We start from the raw sequence: 21,359 nt of genomic DNA, 5'->3' as shown, positions 1-21,359 counted from the left end.
TGATAATGACATATTTATTTTCAAACAATAATTTAGGCAACAACTTATATCAAACCATAAACTAATAGATAGAGAAGTTGTAATTTACTACTTCATTGTATTTGTGAGAAATTTATTCAAAATACGAATTACTTGATATTTTTTTAAAAAAAAATATTATAATAAATATAGTTAAAAGTGATCTCAATAAATCTGTAAAACTTGATATTAATATAGATTTAGTTAAAGATAAGACATGATTAACAAAAAAGAACGAAAAGATTCATATAAATAATAATAACTAGTTGATATTATGTTTTAGATCAGTATGAATTAGCACTATAATTTACATATTTTTAATGTATTTTTTCAGTTTAATTTTATTTATGACAATGATATGATTTAATTTTTTAAAAAATGAGAACTCGCAGAGCTGATGTCAAACTTATTCGGAAATGAGATCATTATTACTCCTTTCATTTCATTTTTTTAAATTTTGAAATAATCCGCAACTGTTATAATTTCTGTCACAATTCCTGTAAACCACTGTAAACAATAAGGCAACGAGAAAAATCGATCTAAGTCATCCGTGTGAATGATATTCACCTCTCCAAACCACCTTCCAATTCATTTTACATGACTTTTATATATATAAAAAATACATTATATTTTTCTTCATTTTAATAAATCAACTTTTATGATTATTTTTTCGATATTATTAATTATATAAAATTATAGTCAATTTTCGTATAATTAAATACATTTCGAATTAAAAATAGTCAATTTCGGTTCCTCGAAGAAAAAATAAATAAATTCCCCAAAACCTTGAATATCGCTTAGATGAACCGGTGGGTGCCGGTTCATTTTTGGTTTTATAAAACCGGGTTCTCATTTCTACCCTATATAAAGAGGAGCACTTGCAGTTAATTCTCCGTTGTCTACTCCGGCGATAGTTTACCGGCGGCGAGTGGAAGTTGTCTCTCTCACTATATCTACTGGTAATTTCATATTTTCAGCTTACTATGAAACTTTTTGAAGTTTTAATTTGACAATCGTCGAACTATTTATCGAGGTTTACAGCGATTAGTTGATTCTAATACTTGAATTGATACTAGTACTGAGTTTTGAGTTTTTGATTTCGATCCGGCACCGGCGTGCTGTCGGTTGTTTTGCTAGGTCATCGGGAAACCGGAATTTTATATATTTTGCGTGATTATATTTGATTTTGCGGCTGCTGCAAGAGAATTTATTTATGTTTTATTCAACAGTATTGTTATTTTGTGTAGAATAATACATATTTTGTTTTGAAACTTCTTCCTGTTCACTGATTAGAGACCAAAAGAGCTTTTTATTTTTTATATACTTTAACTAAATATTATATTTATTGTTTTAATATTATTTTTGAGAAAGATAGATTTTTTTTTGTTGTATAGTTCTACAATTCCTATACACATTTGACTATATTTTTATCATGTGAACACTATGGTATACACATCTCTCCATTGACCCACTCAAAGTTTTTTTTTAGTTTTATAAACACTTTGTGCTTTTCAGAAGTTTTCCAGATTAACTATCCCCTTAAGCTGAAAAGGATTAACTTTGCTGATAACTGTTTGCTTCAAGTTTACTAAGGTATTCTAATATGTGATTCTTTCTACAGTTTATTGCTAAGAATCTTGGTGTGATTAAGAACTAAAGGGTGGCAGAAAAGTATAAACAGATTTAGTATTGTTTTAAGGTGTTATTTTCTTGAGTTATTTACAAACAAGTTGCTTCCTAGTTCCTTATCATTTTATAGGCATCTTTAAGTTAATGGGTCGTTTCAAATATTGGGTTTTTTGAGCTCCTTGTTTTGAAATGCTATGTTAAACTTCGTTTGGTAGTGCCCATGTACTTATCACAAGAGTTCTCTTGTTTGCCCTTCTTCTTTCTGTGCATTTCTCTCCTGGTAAGCAGTATATGAAAGTAGTGGTGATTTTCCTTTATGGGTGTTGTGCATACAGACTAATCATGTCTAGGAAGATGCTAATTGATGGAGAGTTGAGCAAACCTGGTGAAGAAGAAGCGCACTATGACTTTGATTTATTCGTAATAGGTGCTGGAAGTGGTGGGGTTCGAGCTAGTCGGTTTTCAGCCCAATATGGAGCTAAGGTATATGGTACTTCTGAAATTTGTTTATGATTCAAATTGTTTCAATCTAATGTGCCCAACAGTTAGTTCGAAGCAATGGACTGGAGTTATTGGGATCTTTCTGTTCAACTGTAGCTTTAAGGTCGCTTGAAAGGGATAAATTTCCATTAGTTTTGTTCATGGATATGACAAGTTGAGATATGCAGCAAAGCTAGTAAAAGTTTGTTCCTGCTTTCGTTTGTTGGTCTTAGCGTCTCTGTGATTACATGAAGGGTGAATTTCCATTCACGTTGTTGAACAACATTGACAAGCTGGATAAGTACCTGTGTCAAAATGACTTGTCCTCTTATTTGTTTGTTGAGTGGTCTCTTCTAGAATGGTTAGACTAGATAGTTAGTGTCCATTTTGTAAGTCATAATTATTCTATCCAGGTGGTAATTTTAAGTTTTTCTCTGCGGAACTCAATTTAAGAGAGCTTTAAGACTAGAATGATCTAGTCATGGACAGGTAGATGGTGAAACCATTATAATCAAATATTGATAAATATAGGATATAGCATCTCTAGGATCTTATTTCATTCTGATGGCTTTATGTCTTGAGTAGCATTAACTGAAGCAACATGCTTGGTTACTATTTTTGAGGTTTCTGTTTTTTCTCTTCCTCAATGGTTGCATTTCCTGCTGGGATATGTCATCACATAATGATGAAACATGTTTCTGTTGTTCCGTGACTTGTCCTTACCACTCTTATTTACTTATCTTCTATTGATCCTTGAATAAAAACCCATTCAATTTTCCTTTACACAATAATTTTGTATTGATTTTTGAAGGTTGCAATCTGTGAGCTTCCGTTTGATCCCATCGGCTCTGAAGTTAGTGGGGGAGTTGGTGGAACGTGAGTTCATATTATTTCTCTTATAACCTTTTCAGTTGCAGACTAATTTAATGTTTATGATTTCACTTGTGTTGGTTTATGACTACCAATTGAAAATGAACTCTCTCTTGAAGTCCCATATGTAACCTGTCAAGAAATAAGATTGCTCCTCATTTAAAAAAATATCATGTGGTAGAAACATTTTTGTATGTGATTATACTATTTCAGTTTTATGCATATTAGATGACAGAAGCTCAATGTAAATCCGGTTTTTACAGGTGTGTTCTTCGTGGTTGCGTTCCTAAAAAGATTTTGGTTTATGGAGCAGCCTATGGGCCAGAACTGGAGGTGAAACTTTACTCCTACTAAATATTTTGGCTTACAGAACTATCTATTTCTATTGTTCTGCCATTGCCTTAGTTCGATTACACGACAGTAAAGTGTAATTGATACAAGTAATTTGGTCCTCTGATGCTTCTGGGTGACCTGCAGGATGCAAAGAATTATGGATGGGAAGTGAATGAGAAAGTCAATTTCAACTGGAAGAAGCTTTTGCATAAAAAGGTTGTTCAAACTTTTTTTAGAAATATTGATTTTTATGTGAGGGATCGCGCCGCCAACATACCCAGTATATTCCCACAATTGGGGTCTGGGGAGTGGGTGGGTGTAGGCAGACCTCATCCGTACTTTTAACTCATCTAAGAATTCTATTCTAGGAATTGTCATTTCTCTGAGGAAGTACAATGGAAATAATTGTGGAGAGTTTGATCTTTTATATAGACAAGAAATTTTAAGTTCATTTGATTGAAGCATCAACATCTTAAGGAAAATGAAACACAGAGTATGATAGCTTTGACATGGTATTCACTGTGGGGCCTAATCTGTGGATACCTTCTCAAACTTATATATTTTACATGCAGAAACAGAACTGTCCACCTTTTCACTAGCCCTTGTATTTTTCCTTCGAGTGATAATTTAAGTTCAAAGATACAAATTTTGCTAATGTTATGTTTCAAACTTGCAGACCGAGGAGATTGTACGGTTAAATGGGATCTATAAGAGGCTACTTTCAAATGCAGGAGTAAAACTATTTGAAGGTGAGGGAAGAGTGGTAGGTCCAAATGAAGTTGAGTTAATTCAACTGGATGGCACCAAGATAAGCTATTCGGCGAAGCACATTCTAATTGCAACTGGTAGTAGGGCTTATCGTCCAGACATTCCAGGACAGGTGAATCAGATCCATCTAAAACTTCATAATTATTGCAACATGGTTAAATGGAGCTTAAATTTCTGGCGGTCTGCTTCCTGTCATGTTCATTACATCAATAGGAACTTGAATCTAGAATCTGTGTGGGGGATAATTTTCGTTGGATGTTTAACAATGTGATTAATGATTATCTTGCTCCCTTCCCGGGCACCTTTCTCCCTGGTTTCTCTTCCATTGGTTTCCTTTAAAAAAAAGTAGTTTCTCTTTGCTGATTGTATAATCTTGTTCCCTTTTTTTTTCCTTTGGTTTTCTTGTGGCGTCTCATTTTCACTTCTCAATGCCGTTTACCTTTTTCTTTCTTAATCGTGTACCTTATGTTGTGCAAATAGGAGCTAGCCATAACTTCAGATGAAGCCTTGAGCTTGGAAGAGTTACCAAAGCGTGCTGTGATACTTGGTGGAGGGTATGTGCATATCCATATCTTCGTTATCTTGAGTTCGTTTCCACTGATGAATTAGGATGTGAACTAGGTATTTTTTTACTACAGGTACATTTCTGTTGAGTTTGCTTCTATATGGCGAGGAATGGGTTCAACGGTGGATCTATGTTTCAGAAAGGAACTCCCACTGAGGTAAAAATATGTCTTGTTATAAATTATCTTTTTTCTATTTTTCTAAAGAAGGGAAGTGGTTTCTTGTCGAAGTGAGACACTATAATTCACCGAAAATTGAATAAAGAAGGTCTATTTTCCCAAGTAGTTAGTCGGGAAGACCAACTTTTCTCTTCTCAAAGAAATAGAGTCTTTTCAGCAGGCTCTCTAGAATTGTGTAAATCAAAATTACAAAGAGAGTTCTATTCTAGTGCTAGTGGTCATAAGTTTGTGACACCTCAATACCTCATGCGACGTTATAATATTACCAAATTGAATTGCAGAGGTTTTGATGATGAAATGCGAGCTGTAGTTGCAAGAAATCTAGAAGGCAGAGGAATCACTATGCATCCTTGCACGACATTGACTAAGGTACTTTATTTCCCGTAACTGTATGGAGACTGAACACTTGTTTTTTCGGTGTAACTCTACACAGGGAATTATTTTTTTTCCCCATTTACCTAAGGTTTTTGTCATCACCAATTGCTGGTTTGGTTTGATTGCCTATTCTGCAATTTATGTTCAAATCTTCAAAGGTACTACCTATCCTCGAGCTACACCCCCACCCTAAAGTAAAAAGTATGTGTTGTTTATCCTCCTATGTTATGTTCTTCTACTCCTTTTACCCGAAGTTACTGTTGATTATCTTTGCTATGCCTATATTGCATATTTTGAGTAATTGCATTTACATATTTGCTACTCCTAACTGCAATTTAATATCTCAGCTTGAAAAAGCAGAAGGTGGCATCAAAGTGCACACTGACCATGGTGAAGTGATATTGGCAGATGTTGTGCTCGTTGCAACTGGTAATTTTTTCATTATAAGTATACTCAATAGAGAAACTGAAGTCAGGTTACTAAGTCTATTGGGTTGGGCCATTTATCTGTTTTTGGCTGTCCAAGTATCTTCTCTTTAATTCTCCTCAGTTAAACTTGCAGTCCAATACAACTGGAAGTTCCTTCTATCTTTGTCTCTGTTGCCAATGTAGTAAACCATTGTCTAATTACTTACAGTGTTTTTGTGTCTCTTCTCCAGCAATGCCCTTTTTCCCTCTTTTTCAAAATTCCTTATCTTGTTGGATTGGTCTTAAGCAGCTCAATACTATGTATTGCAGGTCGTCTCCCTAACACAAAAAGGTTGAATCTGGATGCTGTTGGTGTCGAGCTTGACAACATGAAAGCGGTGAAGGTTAGTAACGAGTGCTTTATCCTATTATTTGAGTTTCTTGATTTATCTTCTTCATAAAGATCTTGTAGATGATGATTGTTGGTGCATTGTGGGTTTTCTTAGATGTGGCCCACATCTTCTTTACAAATATGATGCTGTATTGAGATATGAACTTGAATGCAAATTTCCTTTTTGAAAATTTTAATGATGTAGGGTCATCTATTCAATGTATTATGATGAACGAGATCATTGAGGCACTCGCAGGACTTTAGAGTTAACTGAGTATAAAATGTGAAGTGTCTAGTGTGGGTGTTTATTATGCTGGGTTACTTAATATCTTGTATGTTAATATGCATCCCCTTCAGCCCATCTGGCAGTTTACCACACACATTGAAGAGTCTAAAACAAAGGGAAAAGTTGCATTATGAGTCCTTAAATGCTACTTCCTTTTTTTCCAGTATATGAAATTCTAACTGTTGATTTTCAATGCTAGTCAGTATGCATGGTTATGTGGTTCTAATTTCATGCTTCTAAATTAATGTCAAAAAATATTGTTGCTTCTAAATTGTTCTAAAATTCAGTTCTAACTTAAGTTGATGACAATTGCTTTTTCTTCTTCTTATCAACAACAGTTAATTTTCTATAAAGAATAATCTCATTAAGGCTGTGGAATTTTTTTTTAGTATCCAATCTGTATACTAAAAGAGACCTTACAGAAAAGAGAAAAGGAATCGAGAACTTGCCCATATTGTGTTTTTTTAAAACAAGTAACATCCAATCATCCAACAGGAATATCGTGGGTGCACCAAAAACTAACTAGAAATAGAAGACATGCCCTCATCTATACAAATCATTTCACACTTTTGAAGGCTCTCCTATACCTTTCTCTCCAAGATACCTAAAGAGTTAATGGAGTTACATGCCTACATACCATGTTTTGCATTTTTTTTCTTTTGAGGCCTCAATTAAACACCATATTCTTGACTAATTGCCCACTATATTTTGGTAGAGTGTCCACCCCAATGATTACCAATTTCAAAGTGTAGCAAAAAGTAATTGATGTCTTCAGCACGTTTTCACATGTATGAGAATGCACCCCCACCACTTCCAACCAAGTGAATAACATACCTTCCTTGGAGCCCTGTAAATCTGTACTTGTTAAAATTGCTTAAATAATCAAACATCAATTGACCTATTATCCTCAGACCAGGAATACTCGGATAAGGAGTATATGATTTTGTTAATTCTCCTACTAGTATCAGTGTTGTGAACATGCTTATGTTTCATTTTGTATTTAAGATTGCCTTCTAGTGATGACCTTGTTTAGCAAATTGCTGTAATTTCAAGTAAATTAAAGATGTTTCATGCTGTTGTCTTGAGAGAGACCTCCCTAATGTTTGTCCAGGTAGATGAGTACTCCCGCACCAATATACCCAGCATTTGGGCCATTGGTGATGTCACCAATCGAATGAATCTTACTCCTGTTGCTTTGATGGAAGGAACCTGTTTTGCGGTAACTTTTTCTTATGCTTGTTTTTTCTGAGTGAAATCATTTAGTTCTCCTTAACTTGGATTGGTGGATTCACTATGGTTGCTTTTGTTGTCATCTCCTGAAAGATAATTGCCTACTTATGTTGTGCTTCATGTCTGCAGAAAACTGTTTTTGGTGGAAAGCCTACCAAGCCTGACTACTCACATATCCCATGTGCTGTGTTCTGGTACGTCTTTGATATACCTTCTTGATTCTTATTTTCTTGTTATTCTGACCTATTTGTAACGCTTCATCCCAAATAGCTTGTCCTAGTCCTGAACGAACTGTAGGTCAGTTCCTAATGTCATCCTTTATTATTATAGTTTGAAACTAGTTGAATCAATTTTAGAAAGATCTCCCGATGTAAGTTGTTTGGAGTTCCTAGTCTCATTTAGGAAGTACAATTTTTACAACTGTCAATAAAGAGCTGACTTCTAGTGGAGAAAACATGACAACAAAGAAATTGATTACTTGAATTCTATCTCATAAGACAGCTGATGGGAACATTCTCCAGAGAAATTGGGACTTTTTGAATTCAATCTCATAGAAAAGCCGATGTCAACATTTTGTGAAGTTTTTTAGGACAGCAGCAGAAACGGGTACTTCTCGGAAATCAATTATGTTTAGACTGTTCTTTGTCAAAAAAAATTATGTTTAGACTGTCACACATTGGCTAAGGGAATAGCAGGTAGGTTTACAGATGATTTTGGAGAATATTCACTTCCTGAGCTAGTTTTGGGGGTTGAGTTAGGCCTAAGGTTCATTTTCTTGCTATCATAACAATATCAGACCAATCCCTGTTATGTTATCCACATCCTAGATATCCAGTACAAAGCATTGATGGTGTTGGAGTGTCCCACGTGGATTGAGGATATGAAATGTAGTCTCTTTATATCTTGGACAGTCCTTAACTTTTGAGTTAGCTTTTGGGGTTGGGTTGGACCTAAGTTGATGTCAATTGATGAAAACTAGACAATGAAGTTGACGATTTTATGAAGTATGGGGGTGAATTTCTTAAGTGATACCAAATTATCTAGAGAAGCAAATCGGCATGTGGCAGTTACTTTAGCTCTGTAGTGTGGATAGGTGCTTTTTTTTTTTTTAATTCAGTTCTCATTTTCTTATCGAACTTCTGAAATTAATTGCTTTGATGTTGTGAAGTAAGCCCATACCCGGTAGAAAGTATTTCTTTGAGGTTAATCACATGATTAATATCTTGTTTGATATTCTTGGTTGAATTTATAACAAGTATATTATTTTTGCTGGACAGCATCCCGCCTCTCTCTGTTGTGGGGTCCAGCGAAGAACAGGCCATAGAGCAAGTAAATGGAGAAGTTTCAGTTTACACATCATCATTCAATCCAATGAAGAACACCATATCTGGGTACCAACCAAATTACTTTTTGATTTGTTGTCAGTAGGTTGCCCCTAAATGTATACCCAATAGTACAGCTAATTCTTCTTTACCTGGCTCGTCAATTCACTGACCCTCCATGGTTCTTGTGTGTGCACATAAGCTTAAGCTACAATGGAGGGGAGATATTTCTTTTCTCTATCTTTTTATTTGTTCAAAATGTTTCTAATATCAGCATATTTGATGAGTACTGGATGTTTGATGATTACTGATTTCTTGTATGTAGCATTCCTGTGATGTTATGTATTGATTCTTGACCAGTTTTTTGTATTTACGAATTGGTCAAACCAATAAATAGTAGAATTGTGGCAACTAATTCTCAATATTTATACCGTAACAGACGAACAGAGAAGTCAGTAATGAAGCTTCTTGTTGATGCCCAGACAGATAAAGTTATAGGGGCATCCATGTGCGGTCCAGATGCACCTGAAATCATGCAGGCATGTATTTTCTGCTTCACTGCTGCGTATAATTTGCTTGTACACTTGCCTTTTCTATGTTTGGATTAATTTTAACCTTTTATATTTTGCCTATTCTTGAATGCCATAATGAGATTCTCGACTGTGAATAATTTGAGTATCATGCCATGTAGTTGGTGCATCTGAGTCTTAATGGCAGAATATGACTGCCCACTAGTATCAGCATCTTTGAGGGTTGCATCCTTTTTGTTGCATAATAATGTTAACAGCCTCCATCATTTAGTCTCTCATAGCAATGTCTCTCTCCTGAAATCCAATTTCCATCATAAGTTTCATTATTCACACGTCTTTGCTGAATGCCTTTATTTCAATTTTTGAACGTTGTGCCACTGCCTTTTGTCATCTTTGTAGTCAGGAGTCCCAACAATGACTTACCCAACTTTGCTTTCTGTCACCAACCTCTAGAACCTCATGGTTACAGGTGGTAGGCACTTAATATTAGATTATCCCTCACTTGTCTTCATTCTTCCCTGCACTTTTATTTCCCAGCATGCACAATTTTAGCAGTGTAGCTACCGTCCTTCAGAATCGAGTAACAATATGGCTTCTTCCTGGATGACAGATTAGCTTTAAAATTTCATTCTTATTGCCCCTCGTGAACTTCTTCCTTTTACCATCATTCTAAGGTTTCTACATCATGATCATGATTGATAATATTTCTTTTTTCCACCAACACAGGGCATTGCCGTTGCACTAAAGTGTGGAGCAACCAAGGAGCAGTTCGACAGTACAGTAAGTCTTATGTTACTTTTACAATTTCTTCCTAAAAGGTCAAGTACTAAGAGCGTTGCATCAAAGACGAAACAGAGTGAATACCTGATTTCATAGATTCCGTCCACGGATAAATTTGGGATATGACTTTGATGAATAGTATTTGTTACATTTCCCCCCCAAAAAAGAAAGAAGACCTACTCCATAGAATGATTTCCCAATAGGCTAAATCCTCAACTCCTCATCACTAAAGAATGGTGACATTAAAATTATCTTATAGTGAGTTGTTTCTTGTTTTTTTTTTTTGGTTTTGGTTTTCTGCCTTCATTTATTTTCCTTATTTATCACCCCAGGTGGGAATACATCCTTCTGCCGCAGAAGAGTTTGTGACCATGCGTTCAGAGTCGAGGCGCGTTTCTTCAAACAAACCAAAGACAAACCTCTGAGGAACCAAAGATGTGATAAAACCATACTACCACATAAAAAAAAAAAAGAGGGTGATTTCATGAGGAAAAAAAAAAGAACACCTACATTCAGTATTTACTTCATAGTATTTTAGCTACATGGTGCGATTTTGTTTTTGTGATTTTGAATACGTTTGTGAGGACCAACAGAGAAATATCTGCATGTTGAATAAACATTAGCGCTTGGGTCTTTTGATAATTGTACTAGCAGCAAGTTTCAAGCACTGATTTGGTGTTAATATATCCCCAATCTGAGTTGAGAAAATAGTCTCTCTACCTCCACGAGGTAAGGGTAAGTCTATGTACACTTAAACCCTCAACAGATCCTAGCTGTGAGATTATTGTTATTGTACTTTGCCTTTTCAATCTATTTGTCTAAGTTTTACTCGGAATAGAAGATTTATCAATCATGTGATTTTAATCTAAAGATATATATTTGATGTTACATAATTTACAACATTAGCATCTGTATAAATCTTCGATACTCGTTGAGAATCATTTTTTGTGACGTACACAATTTTCCTCTAAAGGTGAAGAATCAAAATTTGGAAACTAAGCTTGCATTATCTTATTGCCTTGACAAACATCGCAAGTTAAGAATCCATGGCCTTCACAATAAGGACACTTCATTCCTTCATCAATCCATTCCATAAACTGCAATACATTCAAACATAAGTTTATCAACCAAACACTTGAAGAACTATATATTGCTATAAAAAAAAAAGTACCTGTTCCTCAATGTTTGGTTCACCAGTACCATCACATTCTGCACAAAACACATTTTACCCTCAATGTTTGACAATAGTTCTTCAAATACAAGAGAAGGGACAGAATATATACCCATGCATAATACGCGACCCTCTCCACGACAAGTAATACACTTGATGGTGGTACTGGCGCTACTAGTCTCTGCTGGTTTCTTACTTGAAGAAAGTCTGGAAGGTTCTTCCCATCGATTCTCTCCTAGGAGAAAAACTCGATGGTGTGAAACATCATTTTCAGATACACCATCTTCTTTCACAATGGTCTGCTGAACTTCCTCTATTTCCATTATAGATGTAATTGCTGCACCATTTGCACCAGTCTGACATGGAAAGAACAACATCGGATTATAGTATACTGATTGAGATTACTTACACAAGTGACATTGGAAACCCACACTGATATTGATGATCAAGACTATCATTGTTTGGGATAACACACCTTAGCTTCAGTTCCATCTGGTTGTTTGGGATTTTCCTTCACTCTGTCAATATTTTGCACCATATATAACTTTTCAAGAAGTTCATAAGTCATAATGCCGTCTTCTCGTAAATCAGATGAAGCCTGCTCAGGTGGATAAAAGAGAAATATGAATCATCTGTATTGTACCCACAGCCAAAACAAATGGAAGCAAACCTGCCAAGTTTTCACAGCACGCTCAGTCCCACTAGAGAAGCTGGAGAACTCCATATCTTCCTCACCACAATAAAAGCCCAATTTTAACAATTGTTCCTAAAAAGGGCAAATGGGATTAAGGGATGTATGTAAAATACAAGTATAAAGACCCAGAAAGGAAAGAAAACTGTAAAAATAAAAAAGCAAATCCAGAACTAATCAATGTCAATGAACTATTACATATGTGCTTATGTGATCCAACACAATTCAAGTTTCCGGCAAGTGCATGAAGTTCACAACACACAAGGATAAAGGAAGTCTATTCTGTTATCACTAATTTATTCAGCTAAGAGATAAACACAAGTACGAAAGCGTGACTCCAAAACAGGAAGTAAGGTATTCTGTGCCACATCCATGATACCTCAGTAAAATTAGCTTGATTGACCAAAATACTGGAGCAAGGGAGTTATAACGATACCAATAAGGGAAGTGATCGTCATATTATATTAAACGGTTTGGTGTTGATGTATACTTGAAACAATAACACTTTGATGCGTCAAACTATCTACTAACTAAGCTCATTTTATGCTCATAATAACCTGGATACTCTTGGACTACTTGGTGACAATGATACAAGGACTACCAGTCTGTTCATGTTGGAAGGAAACTTGTCACGTGAAGATCACATGACGGATAAGCTCTGCTGAAGGAAGAAAGAAAATACTTGTATAGAGCAAATGAATAATCAGGTTCAAAATTTACAGGTTGTCTCACAAATTAAGTCTCCATAGTGGGTTTTCTGCAGCTGTACCCAGAAAATATCCTCTTACAAAAATTCATTTCTCTGTTTCCACATAGTTTTCATAACTTCACCACACTCTATTTTGGTACTTCTCTTTAAATCAATGACTTTATTTAGTTATGTCATGCATCTAGTATGTGTAAAAATACAAAACAGAAAGCAAAGAATCAATTAAACAAGCAGGAGCATTGACTTAACCAAGTAAATGTGATAAAAAGACATGGTAATTCTAAGTTAGCAGACCTGCATCAGTCGAACTTCATCTCCTTCAGATCCCTTTTTCAAACTCCGCCTCTTCTTGGCTTTGTTACCCTCTCCTTCCAATTCTTTAGGAACTTCCCTAATCACCTTCTCCTGTTGTGGTTCTTCCTGGACAATAACCTCGTTTTGCTTTGCTGCTTCTAAAACTAATGGCAACGCAATCGACCCACTTTCTGCAATCACAGTTACATTCTTTCCCACCTCTCCCTCCTTCAGCAGCTAGAAAACCAAAAAAAGAAACATAAACGATAAGGTTTTCATGTATACACTTATTATAGAACTGATCAAAAACTTCAAAGTACCAATTTACTAAAACAAAAAAAAGAAACAAGCTAACCAAAGAAAAAAAAATGCTTTTTTTTGTATTTGTTTTCCTTGAATACTCATAGCAAAAGTAACAAATTTACCAGGATCCGTGAATCAAACACACATAACAAGAATAAACTACCTAAAGATAGACATTTACTAACTCAGCAACTCATGAAATTGTGGAACCTTATTTTAAAGAAAGGGAAACATATTCCAAGTTGAATTTCGGAAGGTACAAAAGAGAAGAACACCAAAAGCCTCAAAATCATAAATTTTGATACTAATATAGTTCAGTTAACATGATCACACATCTAAAGAGTGTACTTAACAATTTATACATTAATCAAACAATGATAGACTAGTGAGCCTACTCTCATCTTTTCCGACTCCGAACTAGGAAACAAAATCACTTTTCCAGTGTTGTTGTTGCTACTAGAGGCCCTTATTAAACCAAAAATTCAGCTCAAAACTGAATAATCAATTCAACTGAAGCTCAAACTGCAATTAGGAAAAGCGATTAATAACAAAATAAACTAAATCAGGTGTAATAATATAAACCTAATCATACACAAATTTGATAATTTCAATTCATTTCCATTTTTAGGGCATTTTAGTTAGTATGCACAAGTCAATCAACAATTTGTTCTTCCCAAACTGAAATAGATCCATCATCCATGTACCGCACCTGCAATAACTTAGCAATATTAGCTACCGTCTCCGTTACAGAAGTAGCTTCTGGAAGAAGCGAATCCCTACTACTCTCAACCTCCTTAACACGAAGCTCTAACTCCCGAATTTGAACCAACAACGCCTCTCGCTCCGCTTCCCACCTTCTCTCCTCCCTCAACCACCGCTGCTCCTCCCTCAACCACCGCTGCTCCTCCCTTAACCACCGTGACTCCTCCCTTTCCGGCGAACCACTGTAGCAAACGTGAGATACAGAAACGGATGCCGAGGAGTTTTTTAGAGAGAAGAATTTAGGTGTGTAAGTGTTGTTGCTATGGAGATTTGAGGTAATGATATGGAAACTCAGTGGTAGTGAAGATGCCATGGATGTGAAAACTTTTAACAGATTTTTTCTGTTTTCAGTTTTAACGGTTTTTATTTATTTATATGAAAAAACTAATCAGAGATATTTTAAGTAGCGGGAAGCTCTCCGAACTATCGTAAATGATACATATACGCTCTATCATATTTTAGGGAAGTTAGTGCCCTCCCGTTAAAAAATTAGACCATATATGTACTTCAATATTACGAAAGACTAAATAGGTACACGTGACGCGACCTTGTCCGTCGATATGATATAACAAGTGTATGTCTGTTAATATAAAGGGTATACATGCTCTAGTTTTTTTACTACAAGGGCACTAATGTCGCAGAAGTATGACAGAGTGTATCTGCATACAAAGTTTGGAGGTATATTTGTCTTTTTTTCCTTTTTTTTTTTTTATGAGAATGGAATGAGTAGCTATCCTTTGAGTGAGCACGGGGAAAAAATCCAACTCCTATGCAATAGCTCGCAAAACCACGATAACCCGCACTATGCAAGCCTGGTGCGACAAGCTCGACCCAGAAGGCAAACCCCGTGCTTTTGCTGACAAGAAGTTTCGAACTTGAAACTCCAATATAGAAGTGCGAAGCCCAAACCACTAGGTCACCCGAAGAATTTTTTTCCCTTTTTAATATGATATACTATGGAAAATAGCTCGGAAGGGCATGGTTGATTAGTTGGGCATTTAAGCTCGTTTTATATCCAAACAAATTTAAGATCGACTATATAAATTCCCACTTCTTCATTTGAGCTCAACAAAATATAAGTGTTAACTATCATCGTTGTGTTGACTATCAATGACTCAAATTCGAAATTTTATTCATGACAAAAATATAATAGTAGCCCATACTTTCCAATATTTTGGTTTTGAATACAACAAATCAAAACATCATATACCAAAACCTAAATGAATACACAATAGCAAAAACATAATCTGTTTTCTCAACTCGTTTTCGCTACAACAGCTCCTACTCATTTGCTTCCATGAATAATTCACCATATATAAAGCTACAAACATGTCGTGAAAACCCCCGGTAGGCAAAACCAGCTTTATTAACAGCTATAAGTTGATGACAATGGCAGTATAATTTAAACAGGAAATGAGCATCACAATTGTACAATATCATGGGGCAGATTGCACCATTGATGTCACGACGTTTAATGCAGCTGTATAATTCTAGTCGAGCTTCACGTTAGAATAGAGAAGGGTGTCCCTTGTGAGTGGCATGTTGAGGAGAAAGTAGATCTGCATTCATTTAGAGATGCCATGAGATTGCAGCAAAACAATGTACAAAGAAAACAAGAAGAGCGATAAAAGTAAAGAAATATAATCGCGTCTGAGATTGAAGATAATCTATGAAAAAGGAAACTATACATATACTTTCTAAGAAAAAGGAAACTCTCGGTGCAATTATTCGGAACCTACAGGACTTGGAAGCCCATTATAGCACCTGAGAAACTTCAGAACATTATTATAGCTCCCGAGCGGTCCAAAGGTTGGAGGAGAAGAACTCAATAATCACTTGAACCCTCTTCAGGATGGATTTGACTAAAAAGAATTTTAAGCCCATCTAAAATAAAGAGACTTTTTTCTTTGATGAAGTAGATATCATAGAACACAGACCTAGATTTCTGTTCTAAAGCTATCAGCCTGTCATCTGTATGTGCATGTATTCTTAGATTGCTATAACTTAAAAGTTAATCCCATGCATGGTCAGCTATAACAAATGTGCAATAGTTCTTTCAATTCTGAAAATTGAAGCATTGAGATGTACTTGGTCAGCAAAGACTTACTCCTAATAGAGTGGCAATTATAAGCAAGAGTCCTGTAATCCATGCAACAGTTCGTCTAACCAATATAACTTCTTCAACAGCAGTTGAATTGGGTGAAGTTTGTGTTTCCTCCAGCCAGCGGGCAGATGGTTGAGAAGTGAAAACAACGTTGAATAATGGCTCAGCTACTGAAGGTGTTTCATTGCAGACAATGACTCCAACAATTTGACCTGCATGAGTAATAACGAGTTGAATTTAACATAAATAAAGAAGGAAGAAACAAAGAAACACATTCTTCTCTTAATTACTGCACATAATTTTTTCCATTTAAGAAGTTCAGGTGCTTCCATGAAACGCAACCCCAGTTTCAAGAATACACTAGATGGGTAAATTCAACAACCAAATGCAGATTCAAAGATCGCTGAAGCTGCTAAAAGTTGTATCAAAATTGTCAAAATCAGAGAACAAAATCCAACCTTTATAGGCTTCAGTTAAGGAATCAAACATCTTCGACATCACAATACTAAACAATTTAGCTCCTTCCACAACACCTTCTGCTCCATACTGCTCTTTGAGAGCCTACATAAAATCAAAAGATTAATTAAGCTGGTATGGCCGGTATAACATGTTTCATGTTCGCCTCTTGTATGTATCTTTAGTGCGGTCAAACATTTCCGATAACCACCAATATAGGAAAAGAATTTTCCTTTCCAGACAAATGACAGCCATAAAAGACATAAATGATCATCTGGAACTGCATGGCACACATCCAACTTACTGAAAACATGACCCTAGAAAGGAAGGTTTGGAGGTTAAAAATTAGGGTAGAAGGTTAGTAGGTAGCCGAGTGTTGTAGCACTTTTATATGGGAGAATCAGGGGACTAGTCTCTCCTTGTTATTAGTATTACTATCTAGTACTTGCATAGTAACATTTACTTTGTTGTAATTTATTTGTTACTTGTTCCATTGTTTTTGTTCATCTTGCCACTTTGTTGCCATTAATATTTCTTAGCCTGTTTTTGTCATGCGTCCTTCAATTCTCACTATTACCTGTTACTTCATTTACTCTATTCATCTTGCTATTTTGTTGTCGGCTCGCTATTTTCCTTTCTATCATATTTTATCTACACTTCTTTTGAGCCAAGGGTCTATGCGAAACAACCTCTACCCCACAAAGGTAGGAGTAAGGTCTGCGCAGACCTACCCTTTCCATATCCTACTCGTGGAATCTTTTTTTGAGAAAAGGGCATAACTTATAATCAGAAAACTCATTTGGAATAAAGGAAAAACTATATCATGTATGCACTAAAGCTTAATTTGGGGTAAAGGAGAAACTATATCTCGAAGTAAATTCAGGATTCAAATGTAACCTTAAGGCCATCAAATTTTCCAGAAATTAGCTCAGATGGATGGTGCACAGCTCCAGACAAATCTTGGTGCGTCTCCATTGCTCTTTGAATCTTATGGGTGAGTGAAACAAGACTTGTTACAAAGTCCCTATCTTCTTCCTGTGCCGCAAGTAATAAAGGACAATCAATAAAGGCCTAATTGGAAAGAACACCATAAAAAGAAGTCATAGTATAGGTTGTTAAGCCTAAAAAAGTACCTTTGACAATTGAAATTTCAAATTAGCGCCATCCTCCAAGGGGATTGTCAGCTCTCCATTCACATATGAACCACTCAACCATGATGCCTGCTTACAAATATCATGAGTTGTATGACCTTGAAGTTATTCAATGTGAAAAGATAATCATGCAATGCAACTGCTAACAGACGCTCACAAATTCACTTAGTTCTTTGTCTGAATATTCAGCATCTGTTTTTGGTTCATCCAATGAAAAAAGAGAAACTTTATCTGCATCTGCATGCATGACAAATTAATTAGATGTAAACCAATCTAATTCTCTTTTTTTACAAGTAATTAACATATCAAACTAGTAAAACACCTTACAACACGTATAAGAGTAAAAGACAACTACCTGGAAGTTGAATGTCAGCTCTATTTTCGTTTGCTACATTGCTCCTAAGGGCCTCAAAAGCAACACCTATAACAACAAATGGGCATCAAATAAGTACAATCTTATATAATCACCAGATAGAGGCTTAATAGACAAAAAAAGCACACTAGAATCTCCAATAAGTATGTTATTTATCTTATAACACAAACAGGTGCACGCTCACACAGGAGTGAGAGAGAGAAAGAGAAACTCGGTATGTTAATCTACTGTACTATATATTTTTTCCAGCTTGCATACCTTCAGCTCCTGTAACTTCTAGGATGAGGACAGAACCCGGCCTATCAAATGGATTTGGTACAAGAACCTCATTCAACTGCAACCAATGGATATTTGATGATGTATATTTCGCTTTAAAGTAAAAAAAAATTAGCTAATAAATGATTCATCTTTCCTACCTTCGATGAACTAGCAGAGGAAAGAGTAGCAGGAGGTGCAAAACCAAGCAAGACTGATACAGTAGCACCAACATCGGAAAGAGACAAGGAACTTATCTGTGTACAGAAGACAATTATGCAGTTAGTCAATAAAAATAATTAGAGTATTGTGGTATGGAAATAATGGATGGCGAACTTCAAACCAAATATCTAGAGGAACTTGTAATGTCATATTTTCAAGTTGTTTGGCAACTCAGATTTAGAAACTACGGAGGCAATGTCTTACTGTGTAGATAATAGTACCTATTCGCAGAGTCTGAACATAATAATTGCAGTGGAATATTAAAATATTAGTTAGAGAGGCTGTTTTTTTTAATGACTGTGGAGTCCGGGCTAGCTTTAGCGCATCTGGACTAATTCCGCGGGATGGGATACCTGCCACCTCCCACCAACCCAGCAACAGGTACCTCACCAAGGCTAGGACAGATGGAAAGAATCACCTAGTGTTTTTTGTCTCCAATAGGAACTTAACCTGAGACCTCATGTTCTCAACTACTTCAACGACCACTAGGCCACACCCTTGGATGAGTTAGAGAGGCTGTTTGTTGAGTGTATTTGATGTTCATGTCTCAGAAGTGAACCTTGGAACAATGTAGAAGCAGTATACATTTCTATTGATAACCACAGTTTTAATCTTGGAGGCAGCCTCTCCAATGACATAAGGCTGTCTATAATCGCCTTCCCCATTTCCTGCCTAAGCAAGCGCCTTCCAGCATTGGAGTCCGTGTATTTGATCTCAATTTGTCTTCTAATACATCATTAAACTGAAACTTTACTGATTACGCTATGTTAATAGCCTTGCTGTGTCAGTGCCTTCATGTATATTGATAACAGGATGCTCCTAAAATTATGCTCAAGATTCGAAATTACTATCTTATGCAAGTATACCCAAACACAAACAATGGACAATGCTAGAATAGTGCATCTTTATGGTTAGTCCACTCAAGTGCTCTATAAGCTATCAACATTAATTCATTTAATTTGAGCTAACACACGTGACCCACCAGGTGAATATTATGAATATATGGTAATGGACGCAGAAAACAATCAGTTGAAGGAGGGTAACCTTCATGATCCTACTTAGGGAACGCGTTAATCATTGCTGAAGCCATAAAATCTTGAGCAGAATCACCCATTTTATCTCAACCATTTACTCACAAATCTCCACTGGATGTTAATACTTTTTTAGGAACAGCCAACCACGGCCCATGGAAATTCAGATAACCAAGTTAAATTAAGCCAGAGGAAACAACTAAATAAATCACCGATCCAGTACTTTTAGGTAAGTTGACTTGCAAGTTGCAATCAACCAACCAATCAACTATGCCTCAATTCCAAAATAGTTGGAACCGGCTATATGAACCATCTAAAACATTCAGCTCTATTCAAGCTAATACTAAATAATTTGTCTTAAAATCAAACACACAAGAGAGACACACAATTATATTCAACTATACCTCAACCCCAAACTAGTTGACTTGCAATATCTTTCAACATTTAGCTCCAAATCAGAAATTGAAGTTGCTAAGCTACATACATATTAGCAAATTCACTTCATTTCCGAGATCGTTGGAACCGACCATATGAATCATGTAATCCGTAATGCTCTATTCGAGCTAATACCAAATAATTCGTCTTAAAATCAAACACACAAGACACACACACGTATATTCAACTACACCTCAATCTCAAACTAGTTGACTTGCAATATCGTTCAACATCTAGCTCCAAACCAGTAACCGGAATCGCTAAGCTTTCTTTTCACATATCTACAATCAAAATCACCTCTTTCATCCTAATACAACAACCCCACGTTCCCAAATGGTCATCATAGCTCCCCAATCTCAAACTAGTTGACTTGCAATATCTTTGGCATTTAGCTCCAAACAAGTAATGGCAGTTGCTAAGCTTTCAATTCACACATCTACTATCAAGTTCACATCTTTAATCCTAATTACAACAATCCCACGTTCCCAAATGGTCATTATATTGTTCTAAAGCTCCCCAATCTCAATATTCAACAGCTAACCAATCATAACAGAACAAAATATCTTACAATTGAAGAAACACCCAGATGGTAAAAAAGTCGAAATACCTTAGAAGAAGCATCGGAAGATGGAGAACGGAAGTAACGGTGAGATGGGTTATCGATGAAATACACTGAAGAGGTTCCATCGGCAACCTGGATCAAATTTCACGATTCAAACATCAAATTCACAAATTTACAATACAATCGATTCAGTAACCAAAAAAAATATTAAAAAGTACCTTAGAATGCAGAAAGAGTGACAGAAGTAATAGAAAAGTGAATTTGTAAGAAGATTTTGGATCCATTGTAGAGAGAGAGAAGGAGAAAAATGGGAGTTTGAATCTGATCTATGTGGTTTTGGGAAGAAGAAATTGAGATTGAAGGAGATTCATAAACTTAAAAACGACGACGTTTGAAAAGGTGTAAAATTGTACTAAAGGCCCTTGAACTTTTTCTAATGGACCACTTTTTCCCCTCATGTTTTTGCTATTGTACTTTTAGTTCAAGACTCAAATCAACATGGGAACCCAATTATTATAATTTGATTAAGTCTTTTCCATTTTTTTTTAAAAAAAAGATATCATTCCGGCACCGATAATATGTTTCATAATGTTTATATCAAATCAATGAATGCAAGGCATATTTATATTACTTAATCATGAATAAATTATACATATAAATATTTGATTTGATGTAAAT

The 21,359-nt window shown here is 35.7% G+C and overlaps 3 protein-coding genes across 4 annotated transcripts; 1 reads left to right on the top strand and 2 right to left on the bottom strand.

Annotated features, from left to right (window-relative positions):
- The first annotated feature begins 818 nt into the window (after positions 1–818).
- On the top strand, positions 819–11,020 carry LOC107031132 (glutathione reductase, chloroplastic). Of its 2 annotated transcripts, none has more exons than XM_015232371.2 (17): positions 819–977; positions 1,983–2,130; positions 2,939–3,003; positions 3,261–3,330; positions 3,475–3,546; positions 4,007–4,210; positions 4,579–4,652; positions 4,737–4,820; positions 5,123–5,210; positions 5,564–5,645; positions 5,954–6,027; positions 7,412–7,519; positions 7,660–7,724; positions 8,808–8,921; positions 9,292–9,391; positions 10,109–10,162; positions 10,495–11,020. In XM_015232371.2, exons 2-17 carry the CDS (start codon positions 1,990–1,992, stop codon positions 10,585–10,587), a joined length of 1,488 nt encoding a protein of 495 aa, XP_015087857.1. In that variant the 5' UTR covers positions 819–977; positions 1,983–1,989; the 3' UTR covers positions 10,588–11,020. The 2 variants fall into 2 exon arrangements, with proteins under 2 accessions (XP_015087857.1, XP_027767724.1); XM_027911923.1 differs by lacking the exon at positions 819–977 and adding an exon at positions 1,475–1,611.
- On the bottom strand, positions 11,018–14,448 carry LOC107031133 (protein disulfide isomerase pTAC5, chloroplastic). The gene is made up of 7 exons (XM_015232372.2): positions 14,040–14,448; positions 13,028–13,264; positions 12,004–12,099; positions 11,809–11,931; positions 11,446–11,689; positions 11,334–11,371; positions 11,018–11,259 (listed from the first exon to the last, which is right to left on the bottom strand). Exons 1-7 carry the CDS (start codon positions 14,403–14,405, stop codon positions 11,158–11,160), a joined length of 1,206 nt encoding a protein of 401 aa, XP_015087858.1. The 5' UTR covers positions 14,406–14,448; the 3' UTR covers positions 11,018–11,157.
- Positions 14,449–15,203: 755 nt separating this feature from the next.
- LOC107031452 lies at positions 15,204–21,055 on the bottom strand. The gene is made up of 11 exons (XM_015232840.2): positions 20,900–21,055; positions 20,727–20,813; positions 18,593–18,688; positions 18,435–18,510; positions 18,159–18,224; positions 17,961–18,040; positions 17,786–17,872; positions 17,550–17,687; positions 16,655–16,757; positions 16,200–16,408; positions 15,204–15,651 (listed from the first exon to the last, which is right to left on the bottom strand). Exons 1-11 carry the CDS (start codon positions 20,963–20,965, stop codon positions 15,583–15,585), a joined length of 1,077 nt encoding a protein of 358 aa, XP_015088326.1. The 5' UTR covers positions 20,966–21,055; the 3' UTR covers positions 15,204–15,582.
- Between the last annotated feature and the right edge of the window lie 304 nt (positions 21,056–21,359).

Source organism: Solanum pennellii, chromosome 9 (assembly GCF_001406875.1).
Source record: "Solanum pennellii chromosome 9, SPENNV200".
Taxonomy (NCBI): Eukaryota; Viridiplantae; Streptophyta; class Magnoliopsida; order Solanales; family Solanaceae; genus Solanum; species Solanum pennellii.
Note: the sequence above shows the minus strand (reverse complement) of the source record. Positions and strands in the feature narration are given on the sequence as shown.